The 17,556-nt window shown below is 49.2% G+C and overlaps 1 protein-coding gene across 1 annotated transcript in view; it reads right to left on the bottom strand.

Annotated features, from left to right (window-relative positions):
* The window catches only part of MYO16 (myosin XVI), a 166,384-nt gene that overhangs the window by 25,369 nt on the left and 123,459 nt on the right, over window positions 1-17,556 (bottom strand). Inside the window, exon 27 of the mRNA XM_078618109.1 lies at window positions 14,488-14,590. Coding sequence (XP_078474235.1) covers window positions 14,488-14,590 — 103 coding nt within the window. The remainder of the gene's footprint in view (window positions 1-14,487; window positions 14,591-17,556) is intronic.

Below are 17,556 nucleotides of genomic sequence, written 5' to 3'. Positions count from 1 at the left end.
TGGGTTCGATTGATCTACGATTCACACAAATGTTGCGTCTTACGCGCCGCGGGATTGAAACGCCGCGGTCCTTCTCAATTACACCTCGTCCGTTATCACGCTGACGCGGAAGAAGCCGCGGGGATGATCGATTTAAGGTTCGGCGTCGCGTGTGAATGGTTGCGTTTGCCTGCAGTGGTGCTCGCTTGCTCGAGAGTGAAGGAGGGTTACATTTGCCCCCGTCTCTCGCGCATTTTCCAGCGGGATCGCACCGCACGTTCGTCCGGACGTCCGACGTTTTGTCGGAGGTTTCGTCGCACACCGATGACTCGCGGTGGCGCCGCTGATTTTGCTCCCATTTCTATTTTGCCTGCATCGCTGCACTTTACTCGACTTGTTTCACGATTTGTCATTTTGGCGACGCAGGTGGGTCACCCATCATACAGGTTTTTTGGGTTAAATCGCGTGAATATAAATGTGTCGTTACACTCGCCACCGCCCGACACGTAAACAAAACATGCCAATTCGTTACTAGTACAGCACACCGGTTGTGTGTTGTAGAGTAAACCCACTACAACATTTACAATTCGAGTACCGTGATGTTTCGCCGGTAATTACACGCAGCCTCATCAGGCGACGGCCGGACTTGAAGGAAATTCCTCCTCCTGTTTGGGGGTCGTGGCATTAATCGGGGCGGCCGCGGGAGTCGAATCGTGAAGCTCTGCAGTGAGCGGAGAACGCGGAGGCGGTCAGCGCCGCCCGCCAAGTGTGACAAGTTTAAAAACCCACAAGTTAAACAAGAAAACCCACGAGTTAAAAAACCCACGGGTTTAGAAACACACGAGTTTAAAAACACACGGGTTTAAAAACACACGAGTTTAAAAACGCACGAGTTCAAAAACCCACGGGTTAAAAAACACACGGGTTTAAAAACACACGAGTTTAAAAACGCACGAGTTCAAAAACCCACGGGTTAAAAAACACACGGGTTTAAAAACACACGAGTTTAAAAACGCACGAGTTCAAAAACCCACGGGTTAAAAAACACACGAGTTTAAAAACGCACGAGTTAAAAAACCCACGGGTTAAAAAACACACGAGTTTAAAAACGCACGAGTTAAAAAACGCACGAGTTAAAAAAACGCACGAGTTAAAAAATTCACGAGTTAAAAAACGCACGAGTTTAAAAACGCACGAGTTAAAAAACGCACGAGTTAAAAAACGCACGAGTTAAAAAACGCACGATTTTAAAAACACACGAGTTTAAAAACCCACGAGTTACAAAAACCCACGAGTTTAAAAACACACGATTCTAAAAACCACACGACATCATCGCTCTACGCAGCGCCGCGTTCGTCTGGAGGAATGTGATGTGATGACGTCTCAGCGCGCGCAACGGGATGGCCGCGGGAAAGATGGAGCGAAGACATCGGAACTCAATGGGGAGTGAAATGAATGTCGTTTGTGCAGCACCGTGGGTAAACGGCGGTGCCCGCGTTGATGGGTTCAACATACGTTTCCTTCACATATCCTTCTCTCCAAACGCGGAAAAAAAGTAATTCTTGCCAAATCTACTAGCCGCACGGGAGTGGATAATTATATCATTTCAGTCGAATTTATTCAGGACAAGAAAACTCGGGGTTCGACATGCAGTGTCTCCCCAGTGCCCGTGTTTACAGACTGCGATGGAGTACTCATTTTTCAGGCCGAGTCGACATAGTCGAGTTCCCAGGCGCGGTTCAGATTATTGCCACTGATCTTGGCCATGAGCTGGATTCGAACTCGGCTCGCAGGTGTCGCAGGGATCATAGCGTAGCACGCTACCTGCCCCCAACTACCGTGCTAATACACACGCACACTCACACTCGCATTCATACAGACACAGACATCACAATCAGGCAAACCCAACACACGTGCAGACACACACACACACAACTCTCACACAAATCACAACACTCACGCATAACACGAGAACAACAGATAACCCTTGTGTTCGACATTTCAGCAGAGCCAGATTTCCCTATAAATTCATTACGAAAGATAAGTGGATTTCCCCCCGTCCACCGGTCATCATGGCGATGTCTCCCCTCTGTCAACGTCCTGCGCTCGCTCACGCCCCAAACCTCGCGCGTCACGCTTTGTTTTGACGGCTCCCTCAAGGAGACGTGGAAATAATGGAGTCGCTTTGTCCGGGGGGGGGGGGGGGTGAACTCGCAAACACCGACCAACCCGCACGACACCCCGCCGACGCAGGAGGTGAGCGTCAACACCGTTGTCCGACTGACGGAAGGCAGCGAGGACGCTGCAGTGATGCGTGCAGTGCGGACGCGATGCGTCACGAGCGACGCCGCGAAAGGAAATTGGATTCACGTTGCGATCGCTATTCTTTTTAAACAAAGTAACAAAAGCAATCAAATCTATGGGATACCTTTTTTGCCAGTATAAAAAAAATAAAATAATAGGTTTTATCCTTATCTGGCAATAAAAGAGGTGTTCAGATGTTCAAAGACCAAAAATATATATTTTGCATGGCATTAAGTCTGCATTAACGACACATACTTGTGGCAAAACAGGCAAACAAACATGCTCTGGTAATATATGCATTGTCTTTGAAATGGATTGGCGTACGTAATTACGGCCCCCTTTATGAATCTACGACCGAATGAAAGTCTCTTTGTTCTGGTAGTGTCCGCCGTGGAGATTATTTGACCTTACTCCACCACACCGGTTAACGCGTGTTGGGCTTGTTCAGATGCCACTCGCCACTGATCTTAACCACGGTCGGGAATTGATCTCAGGTCACCAGGTTTATTGCCGTCAGTTAACGACCGCTAAACCCCACACTATGGATAAAATTACATTGTTATCGCTGAAAAAAAAGCATTTTTTTATTTAATTGTCCAGATTAATTTAAACGAGGCAATACAAAGTGTGAACAATATTTAATTGTCAAACACGTGACTGGAAAATGTTAACTTTAATTGTACCGTAAACCCAGCAGTGAAATCCTATTCCCACAATGCTGGAAGTTCCACGCATACGCAGCAAAACGTCGGACATCGTTCTGAACAACGTTACGTGGTACGACCCAAACACACTTCTAGACAACACTACTCGGTATGACACAAACACGCTTCTAGACAACGCTACGCGGTACAACACAATTCTGAACAAGGCTACGCGGTAAGACACAAACACACTTCTCAGAGAGCCGCAGCAGCAGCAGCACCATGATAGCACAAACCTATGCAGTTGCAAAATCGTTAAAACAACAAAAATGTGGATTTTTGTATGTATGTTGAACTTCTTTTGCACTGTACGTAGTCAACCGTGATAATCGGAGGCGCGGGGAAAGGACAACAGACTAAACACAACAACGAGCAGTTCTAAAGAAATTAGCTATCAATCAACAATGGGGGAAGAAATTAACTGAGAGTGCAGTCTGCATAAAGAAGAAGAATCTTATCAAAATGTCAGTCTGTCCTTGCCAAAGTAACCACCCCGGTGCGAGGGAGCTCTGTGGTGCTGGCCTCAACGGCGAGCTTGAGGGGAGAACAACAGCAGACTTATGTGCGAGCTCGATGAACACATTCCAACAGCGATACATTCCATGAAAATCAACGCAACTATGCCGGCCCGTTGACGGTAGAGCCATGACAATGGAAGTGCCACGTAAAAGCAAGTGCAAACCCCCCCACTACCCCCTAAAATTTGAAACAAATAAAAAAAGCGCAGTGCCACACGCGTGTTTTGGATCAGAGCACAAACAACCAAAAGAAAGCATTTAACATTTTTAACGAGAGAAAAAAACCATCGCTCATCCCACATACGAATAAAAAAAATATCACGTTATTGTCTGAGAGATCTGTCGAGTAATTAATTTCAACGGAGTCATTCACCATCTGCCAAACGGAGAGCGATTAGCAAGTCAAAGCAGGGATCCGCGCTCCCAACATGGAGCCCGAGAGCTCATCAATATTTCAAGCGATCGCCGGTTTGAGAAAATGTGTGGCTTTCGCACGGAAATGTTGGGTTTTTATGATGCAGTAACATTGGCGATCGCTTTAACACGAGGTGGCTTCGAGGCTAATGACACCGACGTGAGAGCACTCTAAGAGCCCGGGGATTGAGTCCCGGTCCACTCGCCCGAGAGACAAAATCGGATTCTCGTGTGTTTGAATAGCCTCTTTGCGGCCATCAATTACTGAACAACCCAAAGCCCCCCCCTCCCCTCCTGCTACCCCAATCCAACATTGACAACGGATTGTTTTCTCCACTCTATCCGAGTTATCCTTGTGTGAGTGCTATATGTATTGTTGACATGCATGGTAAACATTTAAAGAGAAATAACTCGTGCATCTGCACACAGAAAAAGGAGTGTAGGCCAGAGCAGTGTTCTTCATTGCACTGGCGGCCCCTGGCATGCGGCCCCAGACAATACACAAAGAGTGACAACACCACCCCATCATCATCGTGCTGTTGTCAAACCCCCGATGGTTTCAAACGGTGTGGTGGCCCTCCCACTGATGATGTCTTATCAGCGAGAGCGCCCCCCATCTGAAAATGAGTGAAGGACACTGGGCTGGGGGTGGTGGCTGCGCGAGATAGACCCATTGCAAAGGAGGACATATGCGGCCTGTGGTGGTGAACATGGCAGTGTGTTTAGTCTTAAGTCTGCTCGACGAACCTTACGACTCATTATTGTTTTTTTGGGCGGGTTAGGCCATGTAAAAAGAAATTATTTCTGAACAAAAAAACCACCACCAATTATGAATCGTAACATTGGCCGTAAAACAAAAAACCTACCGTGTTTAAGTTAACTGTGGCATGTTAATCAAGCCTGAGTCTGTGTGTTTGACCGAGTCTAGTGTTGAGTCATTATTTCTAAATGTAATGACGAAGTACAAAATCCAAAGACTTTTCGACAATCTCAAAGGTTTCCTTGACCAGGCCCAGCCCCATTTTAAGCCTCAAATTCTCACGGTGTAAAAGACACATTTGAACTTCTGGTGTTTACATTCTGACCGAGCGAACGCCAATTCCTGCGGCGCGCGTTCACGCGGTATGCTCCTTGGGCCCGCGGCAGGCACCACCATCAACCCGCGAGCTCGCACCCTACGATCCTCCTCCATTGCCTCACGTCTGCCTGCCGATCCGTGCCCTCTCAGCTCACTACGCCCCCCACCACCGTAAACTTGTAATCGATAAGAGTGCAACAAGTTTCTAGGAATGCGCGATGTTGTTGTATGAGCTTGACAGGAAACAGATGATGGGAGAAATTCCAAAGTGGAGTGGTGCGAGGGAAGACGCGGCAAGAGGAGTGTGGTGAGCTGCGGTGCGGTGGTTGAACTCGGTGCGGATGAGACTCTGGTAGACCGAACGTTCAACATGGGTGAAGCAATCAGTGAGCCTTGAGATGCTTGGTCAGTTAATTCATGTTCCATTGATAAGGGGGCGGCTGTCACACGGCGCATCAATGCAGCGCTACGGGCCCAGGGCGCAACAACCCAGCGCTCACGAGTCCGAACACCACGCAGTCCAGCACAGACCAGCAGCGAAACACGGGAGCTTGTAGACGATCATGCACACGATGGCATTGAAACTAAAACTACAACAACAAAACAGTCAACTCCACTTCATGAAAACCGCAACTGTGTAATCGTCTGCTTTGTCGCCACGCTTTGTCGCAATCCCTTCTCTCACCGCTACCTAACAACGCATGCGGGGACTGCAATCCTCTTCAGAACATCATTGCCGACGGTGCGACACACGCGGTCTTTAACAGGCTACGGCAGATGGCACGCTTTGGTGAATTTCCTCGCAAAAATCGTCTGCCAGCTGTAGCAATTGAATCATCACACCACCCAGCTCATTCATTGCTAAGACTTACGGTTGTCGAATGTGTTCTCACCTGGACATACATTAATAGAATTAAACAACACTGCAGAGTGCGCGTGCCGAGTTACTAACCTCAGTAACCGTCTACCCGTATAGAAAAAGCGTGATACAATGCCGCGCACAACACCGTTGGCATGTGTTAAAATACAACTCTCATGTCTGCCCTGTTTAATTAAAATGCCATTGCGAGCAGAGGGTTATCTCTCTTCGAGGAAATCTACACAAAGCAAGCGTGGATTCAATAATGACATTAACAGGGTTTCTAAGCCAAGGTCATACACACATTTCGTCTTTTGTTATTTCGTGTAAAAAAATGTACAAAAGATACACGGGAGGTTCTTTCATCACCCTCTAAGTGACCTCCAAAGCGGCGACAATCACATTTACATACGCGCGTATTTTCAAACGCAGGCGTGCGCGCGCGTACAAGAACACAAGGACGCAGAGACAAAGATCCCCCGTGAAGCCTACACAGTCGGTCGGAGCAAGTGCTGCGAGCGAGTGGCACCCATGAATGCCAGGGCGGCACGCGAGTGGTGGCGTGGCCAACACCACGCGCAGCCGCCAACGTCTCCGCAGCGCCGATGTCTACACGCGTCGCTCTCAATACTTATTTGAGGCCAAGTCGATCTAGGGGAGGTACAGAACCAGTTGAGATATTCGCCCAGCGATGTTGACCGCGTGCGGGAATCGAAAATCGCGCCGCGTCCTAATCGCGGTGCGCTAACCGTGACGATTACCCCTCCCCAGACAGGACATACACACGCGCGCGAAGCACACTCAACATTACCGACACGGGCAGACTTCTAGTGTCACAGTGCAACCCCAACATGGTGACGCCGCTTCCCGGCAGGAGCTGGCGCTGGCAGGGGCAGCAGGCGAGCGAGCGAGCGAGCGTGGATCACCAACAACCCACGCCGACGAGCGGCGAGTGCTCTCGCAGCAGTCAGTCCGGCGGCGATGCCGGCAACCACCAAAACACCGACCCTAGTATCCGAGCACGGCGCGGCAAGCTATAAAACCCATCGAAATGCCTTCCGGGCTCGTTTTATTTATTGCAAAAAAAAACATGATTAAAAAAAATGTCTTGCTTCTGCGAAATATGAAAAAATAAATGGCTTCTGCGCGCGTGTGTCTGTGTGTGCGTACGCGGTCTCGGATCGCCTGGCCGCCGCTTCTATCGCGATCTCGAGCGTCGCTCCTTCCTCCGTCCGGCGCGCTGCAAAGTAATTTTATCAAGGCACAGGTGCGTGCGCTTCGCCGCGATGAAGAAGGCAGGGCTGGCGCGTCGCCGCCGCCGCCACCACAGCGCAGGATGGCGCGGGGGATGGTGGGGGGTGTGGGCGCAGGGATGGCTCATTGCACGGGGGGGGGGGGGGGGGGTGCGTGTGGATCGGAGCGAACTCCTCTCGCCGCCACCGCCCGAAGCGTTTGGCACCCGTAGCGGCGAGCGGGAAGCCGGAGGGAGCCGAGGGCGCGTGGGCACCTCGAAGAGAGGGGAGGCGATCGCACGCCGAGGAGCGGACTCGTCTCTGCCCCAAGCACGGTGCTCGGGACGGAGACGTCAATGGAGTCCGAGTGTGGGTGTGCGTGGTGAAAGTGCGCGCGTTGGTCAATGACACGGTCCAAAAGAGGAACAATGACCCTGTAATCTCCGGATTGTTGGGGGTGCTGATTGTAATCCAGTAGGTGTGTGCGTGCGTGATCAGGTTTGTATAGATCACGGTGGCGAGATCTTAACTACCTCGCCGGGTATACATGAGGTCGTGGGTTTGATCCCGACCATGATGCCTTTACATTTGTAGTTTGTGTGTTCTCTCAGTGGCGATGTAGATTTTCCTCCGGCTCCTCTGGTTTTCCCCTCCAGATTTCGAAACGTGCGTTTAGAGTATGTGGCCGCTATAACTTCCACGCGATAAGGTCGCTTCTGAAAAAAAGCAACGTAGCTCAGTGGGCCTTACCTGGTAAAATTCAAGTAAAACTTGGAACTTTTTGGACAAGAGACGCGGGTTTGATTCTCACGCTGCCCCCTGCACCGTGGATCACGTGACCCAGCACTGCCATCCCCAGACATCCCCCAGCATCCACCGAGGCTGATCAACGGTTTGAACTGCTCAAGAGCCCCGATAATCACAAATAAAATGTTGCAAATATTTCACCGTGACATACGAAAGCAGACGAAGAAGACTGAATACATTTCACCAACCCAAGCAGCCTCCATCGCAGGACTGCCTGCATCTACAGCTCCCAGACCTGCGTTCCCCACGGCTGGTCAGCATCGTGAGCTCTTGCAGCCTGAAGCCGGCTTACCTATGAAACACCTCGCGACAAGCCTGGGGTGTTTCATTCAGACGCTATCTTCCCGACAGACCTGTTCTTCACCTGAGGACGGCTGCTTGCGTTGTGGCCGAAACGTCGTGATAATTATTTTATTATGTTTTATTTTATTTATTTTATTATTTCCCTTCTACGTGACTTTACCAAAAGAACCAAGAAGAAGACACCTCGCGACACTTTGTTCCCTTCGTCGTTAAACTATGAATCGGCAGCAGCAGACCATGCTTTCCCACCTGATGACGGACGCTTGTGTTGCGCCCGAAACGTCGTGATTTATGTTTTATTAAATGTTCTACCTACGTGACTTTACCGAAAGAGCCAAAGAGCATGGATTCCTGCAGTCACGAAAGCTTCAAATCAAGATTGAAGGGAGAAAGGTTCGTACGTCGTGAACGCGTTCTTAGAACCACCACTCGCACGGCATACGATGCGATCGCTAACTGATGAATGTAACGAAGTGAAACGTAATAGAGGTTTTTGTGTTAGATCGCGTAAATATATAAATGTGTCGTTAAAACCCGCCACCACTCGACACAGCCAACTAGTAAGGGTTGTCACGTAAACAGAACGTGGCCAATTCGTCACTAGTACAGCACACCGGTGTGATGGAGAGCCAAGCCACAGCATTTACAATCTGAGTACGACGTTTCGCCAGTAATTACAACCAGCTTCATCAGGCGACAGCCAGATTTGTGTAGAAGTCTTAATGTTTCGTTCCTTATATAGAGGCGTAGATGTGTTGACCACCCTTTTGCGCTCTTGCACAATGATGGGGGGGGGATTACTGAGTCAACGTACCTTATGCATGTGCATTATGCGAGCCCTTTGAACTTGTCCTTCTGTCTATGCACGTGCATAATGTACGTATGTTTTCCAATCCTGCATAGTGCAATGGCTTCCTATTATCTGCGATTTTTGTTGTTGTTGATAAGTGGAGTAACATTGGGAAGCGTATCCTATCATACGCGGGTCCTGACTGGCCATGTCCCGAACCCCCCAACACGCTCTGCAGAAAATTCCATCGCAACTCCTGTTACGTGTCACATTTTCTTATTGCGCATAAGTGGAGGCCATCTGGAAAAAATTCATCATATTTTCAGTTAACCCACAAAAAAACGACGTGAATTCGCCGATATGAAGATCCCCAATGTCCACCCCCCAACCCCCGCATTGCCGCGGATAGCACACACCTGCTCTCTCCTGCAGCCTCGGAAGGCTCAGCGGAATGAAGACGCACGCTAAACCTACACAATGGTCCCTTCGTGCGGCCAATGACAAGTTGCCTGACATCATCAAATCATTACAGTATGTCCGTTGAATGCCTTCCGCACAGTACGTAGTCAAACAGTGCTAATCGTAGGGGCGAAATTATTGTCGAGAACCCGCTTTGAATAGCCCAAATTTGACCCGGAACCTCAGAGGCGTTGTGATTGAGTCCTAGAAATTATGGCAGCAAGAGCAGTTTGTGAGGTCACGCGTTTGGGACAAAGCTCCTTCGCTGTCCATGCACGATGACCGACTGCATTAACCTCCAGTCTCCCCGGCCACCTCTTGCATTGTCCATCTCGATGAGCCCTGAGGACAAACGAACGAGTGAACGAACGAACGAACGAATGAAGAGGCGCAAGAGCCGCCGGCGGCGGTGTGGCCAGCGAGGGTGCCCCATGGCCCTCCGAGGCTGCGCGTCGCGTGAGCCGCAGCACGACGCTTCCCGGCACACGCGACGCTGGGAACGACCGGCGGCTGTCGTCAGCTCCGGCTGCTCACCGGCACGCAGTGGCCTCGCCGCTCGCAGCGGTCCACGCAGGAGACGCGGACGGCATCGCCGCTGATAAGCACTTCTTCGTGTTGTGAGACGGGCACACAAACTCGACTGCAGAGAGAGGGTGCTGACACGGTGAGAACAGTCAGCGTCGCTGGACTTGCAGCGGGAAAGTTTATTAAATCCAACCCCACCCCCAGCTCACCCCCTGTCCACCCAGCAGCGTGCGTGGCTATACTGCAGTGTACTTCGCGTGTGGTGGGGCAAAGTGTGGGATACTCCCACCGTCTGGACACCACCAAAGATTTGTTCATGAAGCCATACATATATACAAACACAGACATAACTTCAAGCGAGAAGATGGAGCAATCATTGGAAAGATGTGATTAACCATGTTAATGACATGTTAATGACATGTTAAACCTCAACCGCCACTCTCCCCCGCTCTGCGTCCCCCTTCCACCTTCCGTGGCGCCGTCTTTTAGTACCACCTTCACCTTCCTGGCTCCACCCACACCCCCATCCTGCACCCGTCCCCCTTGGCTCCCCCCCCCTCCTCTTACCCTATATATTTATTCCCCATCACAAATAACTCCCACTACAGTTATTTTGCTGTGCCTTTTTACACCTGATGAAGGAAGCTTGTGTTGCCTCCGAAACGTCGTGATTTATAATTGTATTTATATTATTTTTATTATTTATTTTTACCTACGTGACTTTACCGAAAAAACCTAAGAGTATACTTCCACCTCTTCTAAGATGTCTGGCCAGCATAGAAAAGTAGGCCAAATACAACTTCATACGGGCTCTCTGGAACTCCCCCTAATCGATGCCCTTCCGCCAGCAGCGGAGTGAGTGAGCAATTGCAGGGGCTGCTCCTCTTGCCTTTACCTCGGACGCAAGTGAAATGACTGGCTGTTGTAGAAATGTTAATATCTTTAGAATAGTATTGGTTCTCTCGGTAAAGTCACGTAGAAGGGAAACAATAAAATAATAAAAATACAAAACAATAAAATTATCACGACGTGTCGACTGCAACACAAGCAATCATCATCAGGTGTGAAAAAACACAGCAAGAAATTTAGAAAAACGTGGCGGTTTTTTCTTAACGTCAGTACCACGGAAAGCGATTTTGGCAGTTGTTCAGATGGACGAGTCCATCTATGTAAAACAATTACAACGACAATGATGGTGCCATCATCGCGTGTACGACCTTCTTACACCGTACAGAGTAAGTGTGCTCCTTCCCAGTGTCATTCGCAATCATCGTTCATGCGCTGCCAGTAAGTTATTACATCCCAAAAAAATGACCACCTGTGGTCACGTGATTTTGTTATAAACACCACAGCTGATTTTCCCCAGCAGTCTCCGATCCAGCGACTACACCGGGCACACGCGTCACGGTGGGCTCCCGAGATTCGGCGCCTTCAGGCTGATCTCGTTAGAGGCAACACACGGCTCTTTCCAGAGTCCCCTGCAAACGTCATAACGCTCGTCGCAATCATTCCCGGCGAGGTGGAACTACAAACGAGATTCGCTCCGGGAGCGGTATGACGCAGGAGGCCCCGTGGCTCATGCACGGCCCAGCGAACGCAGGGAGCAGCCCAGGGAGACGGTCGGGGGGAGGGGGGGTAAATGGGAGGCCCTTTTTTTCCCCGACGCAGCGTGAACACCCAGGGGGGTTGCTGCCTCTGATTTCAAATTCTTTTCTCCAAGCGGTTGCCATTGATTCCGCGCGTGTGTGCACGTGCGTGCGTGTGTGCGTGCGTGTGTGTGTGCGTGTGTGCGTGTGTGCGTGTGTGCACGTGCGTGCGTGTGTGCGTGCGTGCGTGTGTGCGTGTGTGTGTGAATATTTTGGGGAGTGCCTTCATAGGTGCTCGCTAACAGCACTTGCCCCAACAGTCTATTGTTAAGGCTAAAAGAGGAGTTCTTTGTCTCTGTCTTTGTTCCGTGCAAGCCTGTAATGCACGCGGCAGTTACACCGGCAGCGATTGTGAAAATACCCTTGGCCGTGTATGGGTCAGCTGAGGGCAGCAGCCCACAAGGGTAGCACGCTATTGATATGACAAGTCGTTTGTAAATGAGACCTTAGGGGTGAATTAAATGCAGAAAAAAGTCGATTTTTTTTTTTCAAAATGAGCATTGAGGCGGTGCTCGTCTCCTACTCGCAGTCCTTAGCCAGTAATGCAAATTCCACATTACTATGGCAGGGGAAAATCCCACCACAGGACACTCGCTGTTGATTTCCCACAAAGTGGCACTCATTTGATCGATCCCGGGATGAGGCGATGATGCCCCTGAGTCAACCCCCAACCCGGGATTTGAACTCGCGTTGAGCCACGTGGCTGGTCGAGCGACCCGGCTGGAAAAAATCAGAAGTGAGGATGTGAAACAACCAGGTTTGTCCGTGCATAACGTCATGGAAAGATTGCGCACGAGAACTATAAAATGGAAGGAACGCTCAAAGTCTGTAAAGCAGAAGCTTCAAGAGTTAGCGGGTTGAGGGAGCAACCGTTTCGATTTAAAGCTTTCGTGACTGCAGGGATTCATCTTCTTGGTTCTTTCGGTAAAGTCACGTAGAAGGGAAATAATAAAATAATAAAAAGAAAGAACCAAGTAGAGGAGCAACCTTTGTTGTGCGATACGCGTATTTGCGATGACCGTTAAACACGAAGCCTGACCGACAGACTTTTATATTCGGTAACAAAGGAAGGGACCAAAATGCAGTCAACAATGCACAGATAAATTTTGGGTCAGGCATGAGGCTAAATTCAGTGGCAGATTTTACCCGGCGAGTTGAGGTTTGGAGCAGGTGTGGACATAGTGGAATGTGAATGAATGGTGATGGGCATCTACGACAAGAGCGATATAATTAATGGATATTTATGGGGAAAACACGATTTAATTGAGTGCAGATAACTGCATTCATGGATATATTCTATTTAATTTATGCTATTAAATGTATCTGAAATATATCACCAGTGCATTAAGAGCCCCTTTCTCAAGATCATTAAAATGACTCTGTCCATCTAACCATATTCTGAATAATATCCAAAATTAAGTGAATACATATTTTTTTAATATAGAAAATAAAAGTGTACTAGTGCTCGAATACCTGTGGAGCGGAATCTTATTCATATTGGTGGCCCCAGAGCCAGTGTTGGCAATTCCCCATTTCTATGGTGAAGCCCAGGAGATCCGTATGATAAATCCCAGTGGCGTCTCACACTGCCGTGCTCGCTTTGTTAACCCAGTTCGGAATGATGAGCCGAGTCGATCCCCTACTGGGATTTGAACTTACATCCCACCAAATGTGGGTTGAGTATAATGCGCATACAACACACAAGACAACAAAGCTCACTCGCCTCACCATTCACACTCTCTCGGTTGCGTGAGCAAACACGCCGGGCACAGGCACTTCATGGCGGAGGGGGCAGCCGGGACTAAGTTGAGCGCGATGCTGTGAGTGAAGCTGCGCCTGATGATGCATGTCAGGGGTAGAATAGCAGGTTGCCATGCGGCATTACATTGAGCAGTGCCGCTTTAACACCATTGGAACCTCATTTGCCAATAGCAAAATATGACAATAGTTTTTTTACCCTTTTATCTGGCAACAAAACTGACACCTTTTTTTTATTTACAAGGAGTTATGTTTGCATTGACCACAATACCTGCAGTCACAATACAAAAAAAGTGTCAGTTTTGTTGCCAGATAAAAGGGTAAAAAACCAATTATTATCGGTGACGCTTTGTGCGACGGGGTCTGTGATGCTGCCTCGCGATGCTGCAAGTCGGTGATCTGTGATTGATGCTGTGCTGCAATGTTGCACGCGTGATGATGCACGTGAGTAACGAAGCGTGCAAGTGACGCCGTGTGTGATGCTGTGTAACGCTGCAGTCGGTAACATTTGTGATGCTCTGTGTGATGCTGCTGTGCCTGTGGTATTGTCTGATGACGCTTAGCTGTGATGCTAATAATATTAAGAACTTGTAACGCGCTGCCGCTGTACCGTGCTCACCCGCTTCTCGTAGAGACGGAATGACTCAGAGGTACGAGGAACCACAGGCAAAGTGAGAAGGCAGCCAACAAGGCAGAGGGGCCAGTGCCAACGTTTCTTCCAAGCTCTGCGATCCTCTATGTTAAGCTGCTATGGGCCAATTAATGAGTGTTTACACTTGTGAGGAAACCGAAGCACCTGGAGAAAATTCACACATGTGAGGGGACAACACTCGATCCCGTACTGATGGAACAGGTGGAGTCAACATTTTGATGTGCCACCTTCTGCTGGCGAGCTAGGGTATGGCACGTCCCCGACGCCCTCCGGAAAGGGAGCGTCACAACATCTTTGGGGTGATCTGCCAATGCTCACTGCCTCCAAAGTGCTGGATCACAGGCCACATGCGGCATAACCACCACCGCCCAAGTCATCACACGATGCTAACGTGTGTGATGTATGTGCGAGTGACGTAGAGAGTGACGCTGTACAGAGCAGTGCTGTGCTGCGTGCTACCTGCCACTCCTGTAGTCCGCAGTACTGCAGAATGCGACGGCATTTCTCTTGAGGGGCCATCTTGCTCCTCAGAGGGATCAGCACCAAGGACAGCTCCCTGTACCTGTCAACATGGGAACCACGTGTCAATTAGCGTGTCAAACCACGTGTCAAACCGCGTGTCAATTCGCGTGTCAATTCGCGTGTCAAACCACGTGTCAATTAGCGTGTCAAACCACGTGTCAAACCACTTGTTAATTCATGTGTCAAAACACGTGTCAATTCGCGTGTCAAACCACGTGTCAAACCACGTGTCAATTCACGTGTCAATTCCTTTGCAAGGCCTCCCCCAATATGGGATTGTAACCACTGTGGCGCAGGCCTGCTGTTTATAAGATGGCGTTTTGGTGGGAAAGCCAAAATCACCGTCAACCTACAAAGCACGGTCGACATAAAAAGTCATAAGTTACAAACAAACTCAATAAGGATTTCCTGAGCGAAAAAAACCCAGAATAATAATACAGTCGAACCAGAGCATCACCACACCGCACAACATTCATTCAGGATACGCCCTCACAATTGGGAGACGACCGAGGTGAGCTGCAAAGTAGGAATTAAACGGGTCCCATCCAGATATTACACGACTGCTCGAGACGAGCGCTCATGAGGGATTGCCAGCATTTGACCTTGGGGGACCTTCGTCTTTACGTCAAACTGTCTCCGCGCGCAAATGAGCGTGGGAGCCTCACTCATCTCTACTGGTGGCACTGATTCGATGGTAGCCATTCCACGTTCATGTGGCAGTGGCCAGTTTATCCTTTACTAGCACGGAGGGACCGTCTCTATGTATTTTCAGAAACTTTATTTTATCCTGGAAAAATCCGATGAGCTATGAAGCTCTTTTTACACAGATGTCCAGTAGTAATGGTGTACAGAGTATCACGATGTGTACTAATGTAATAGACTCTTTATCGTGATAATTCGTTGAATCGCTGATGGGAAGGGATGGCGAATATCTCCACGCATAGTCAAGTTACCCATAAGAGATTGAGCATTTGGTGATCCTGGACCGATTTTACCTTCCAACCCATCCTTACTCCGCCTGTAACAGACATCAGCTGACCAGCAAGCAGGATTCCTTCCTTCATTGGGGTGTCGCAGTGGCAAGATATTCACTACCTCGCCTGGTATACAGAAGGTTATGGGTTTGATCCCGACCCTGACGCCTGTTGTATATTTGGAGTTTGCATGTTCTCACCGTGATCACGTAGATTTTTCTCCGAGCTTACCCTCCATGGTCAGAATCAACGTGCTATCATTTGTGGCCAGGTCGCTTCTGAAAATATATATCTCAGTGGGCCTTACCTGGTAAAATGAAAATGAGTTTAGTGCGATGAACGTAAATTCTGGTCCCCGTTCAATCGCCATAATTCACGGAACGCGCACGACAGCAGAGTGCACGCAGACCGCCTGTCATTACTGCCCCCCCCCCACAGTGACCACGTGCCCCCCATTAGGAGGATGTAATGGCCCATGGGGAGCCCTGGGGCGATGCCGCGAGGTCAAGAGGTGGGGCCGTGGTTGTGTGTTCACACGGCACCCCGGGGACAGTCTACCGGCTGGCCCACGGGCATCAGTGCGGGCTAGGGTTACTTAACTTTTAATGTATTGCTCAGCTACAATGCCGTTTCCGTTCTGGACTGTGCTGATGTATATTGGTCAACGCTCTTTTACCCCGTGACTCCCCTCGGCGGTTCTCACGTGATCCATTGTTACACCTCTATGCTGCTTACAACACAGACACGTGTTTCCCTTGCACAATGGGCTCAAGTTTAAAAGGCGCATCATCTTACACAATCACTCGACAGAAGTCGGTCACCTCAGCTGTACCAGTGAACTAAATTTACCCGATGTGTTGACTGAACAACGTCTCGGGAGTGAACTAGGCTGAATGAAATAAAAACAAACTAATAAAGGAATGTCTTTATGTTGCACATTAATACATAGCCAGACTCAGGTAATTAAACTCCTGATATCTTGGTTTGAAGCTTTCGTGACTGGAGGAATCCATACTCGTTGGTTCTTTCGGTAAAGTCACGTAGGTATAAAATAAATTAAATCACGACGTTTCGGGCGCAATACAAGCGTCCGTCATCAGGTGGGACAACCACAGCAAGAAACAATTGCTGAAGTGGGCAAAAGGGCTGCTGTGACAAGAGGCTATATAGGTAAGAAACTTTACCAAAAGAACCAAAGAGTATGGATCCCTGCAGTCACGAAAACTTCAAATCTAGATTGATTATTTTATTTTATACCTACGTGACTTTACCGAAAGAACCAAAGAGTGTAAACTCCTGATACTTGAAGACCAGTTGTAATCAAAAGCGATCATTATCATCTTCACCATCTGTTCCCTTTCTTCAGCTCATTAACGACAACGGGACTTGATACATTTCCACCACCGTTCTCTGTCTTTAACTAGTATCACTGCGTCGCTCAGTCTCAATCATTTCCCTCCAACATCTTGAACCGTTGCCTCGATTTCACCGTCTTGGCCTCTACTCCTGATTCCTTCCACTTTTGTAATCACACGGCCAAGTACAGGATCCATGTTCGGGGGGATCAGTCTCATGACGCATCCAAAACCACGCCGTTCTTCATCCTTGCACTTAGTCTCACGTCGTTGTTTTCCTGGCAACTCGAGTGAGATATCAGAATTCGAACCCAGGCTATCCCAGCGAAGCTCGCTCACGGCTACGACAAAGGAGGATCATTAGGCCCCAGAGACACCCAGCCACACCTCAGACACTAATAGCATTACCGTTTTAATAGCATATTCCCGTCCACCACAAGCAGAGGAAATGCCAGCCCGAGTGTAAGTGGCTGTCGAGTTGGGTGTAATTGAGACAAGTCATTAGGACGATACACCAGTGAGCGTGTGCATGGGAGACCCGGTGTCCCATTACATGCTTGAACCTGACGCCAGCAGAAGGCACGACAATCATCATCTGCAAGAGCAGAGGACGGAGCGAGGCAGCTGCCCCATTACGGGCGTCATTATTGTCTCTGGCAACTGATCTCATTCCCGGG

Source organism: Lampetra planeri, chromosome 56 (genome assembly GCF_965212315.1).
Source record: "Lampetra planeri chromosome 56, kcLamPlan1.2.h2, whole genome shotgun sequence".
NCBI lineage: Eukaryota > Metazoa > Chordata > Hyperoartia > Petromyzontiformes > Petromyzontidae > Lampetra > Lampetra planeri.
This window is presented reverse-complemented; position numbering and strand designations above follow the sequence as displayed.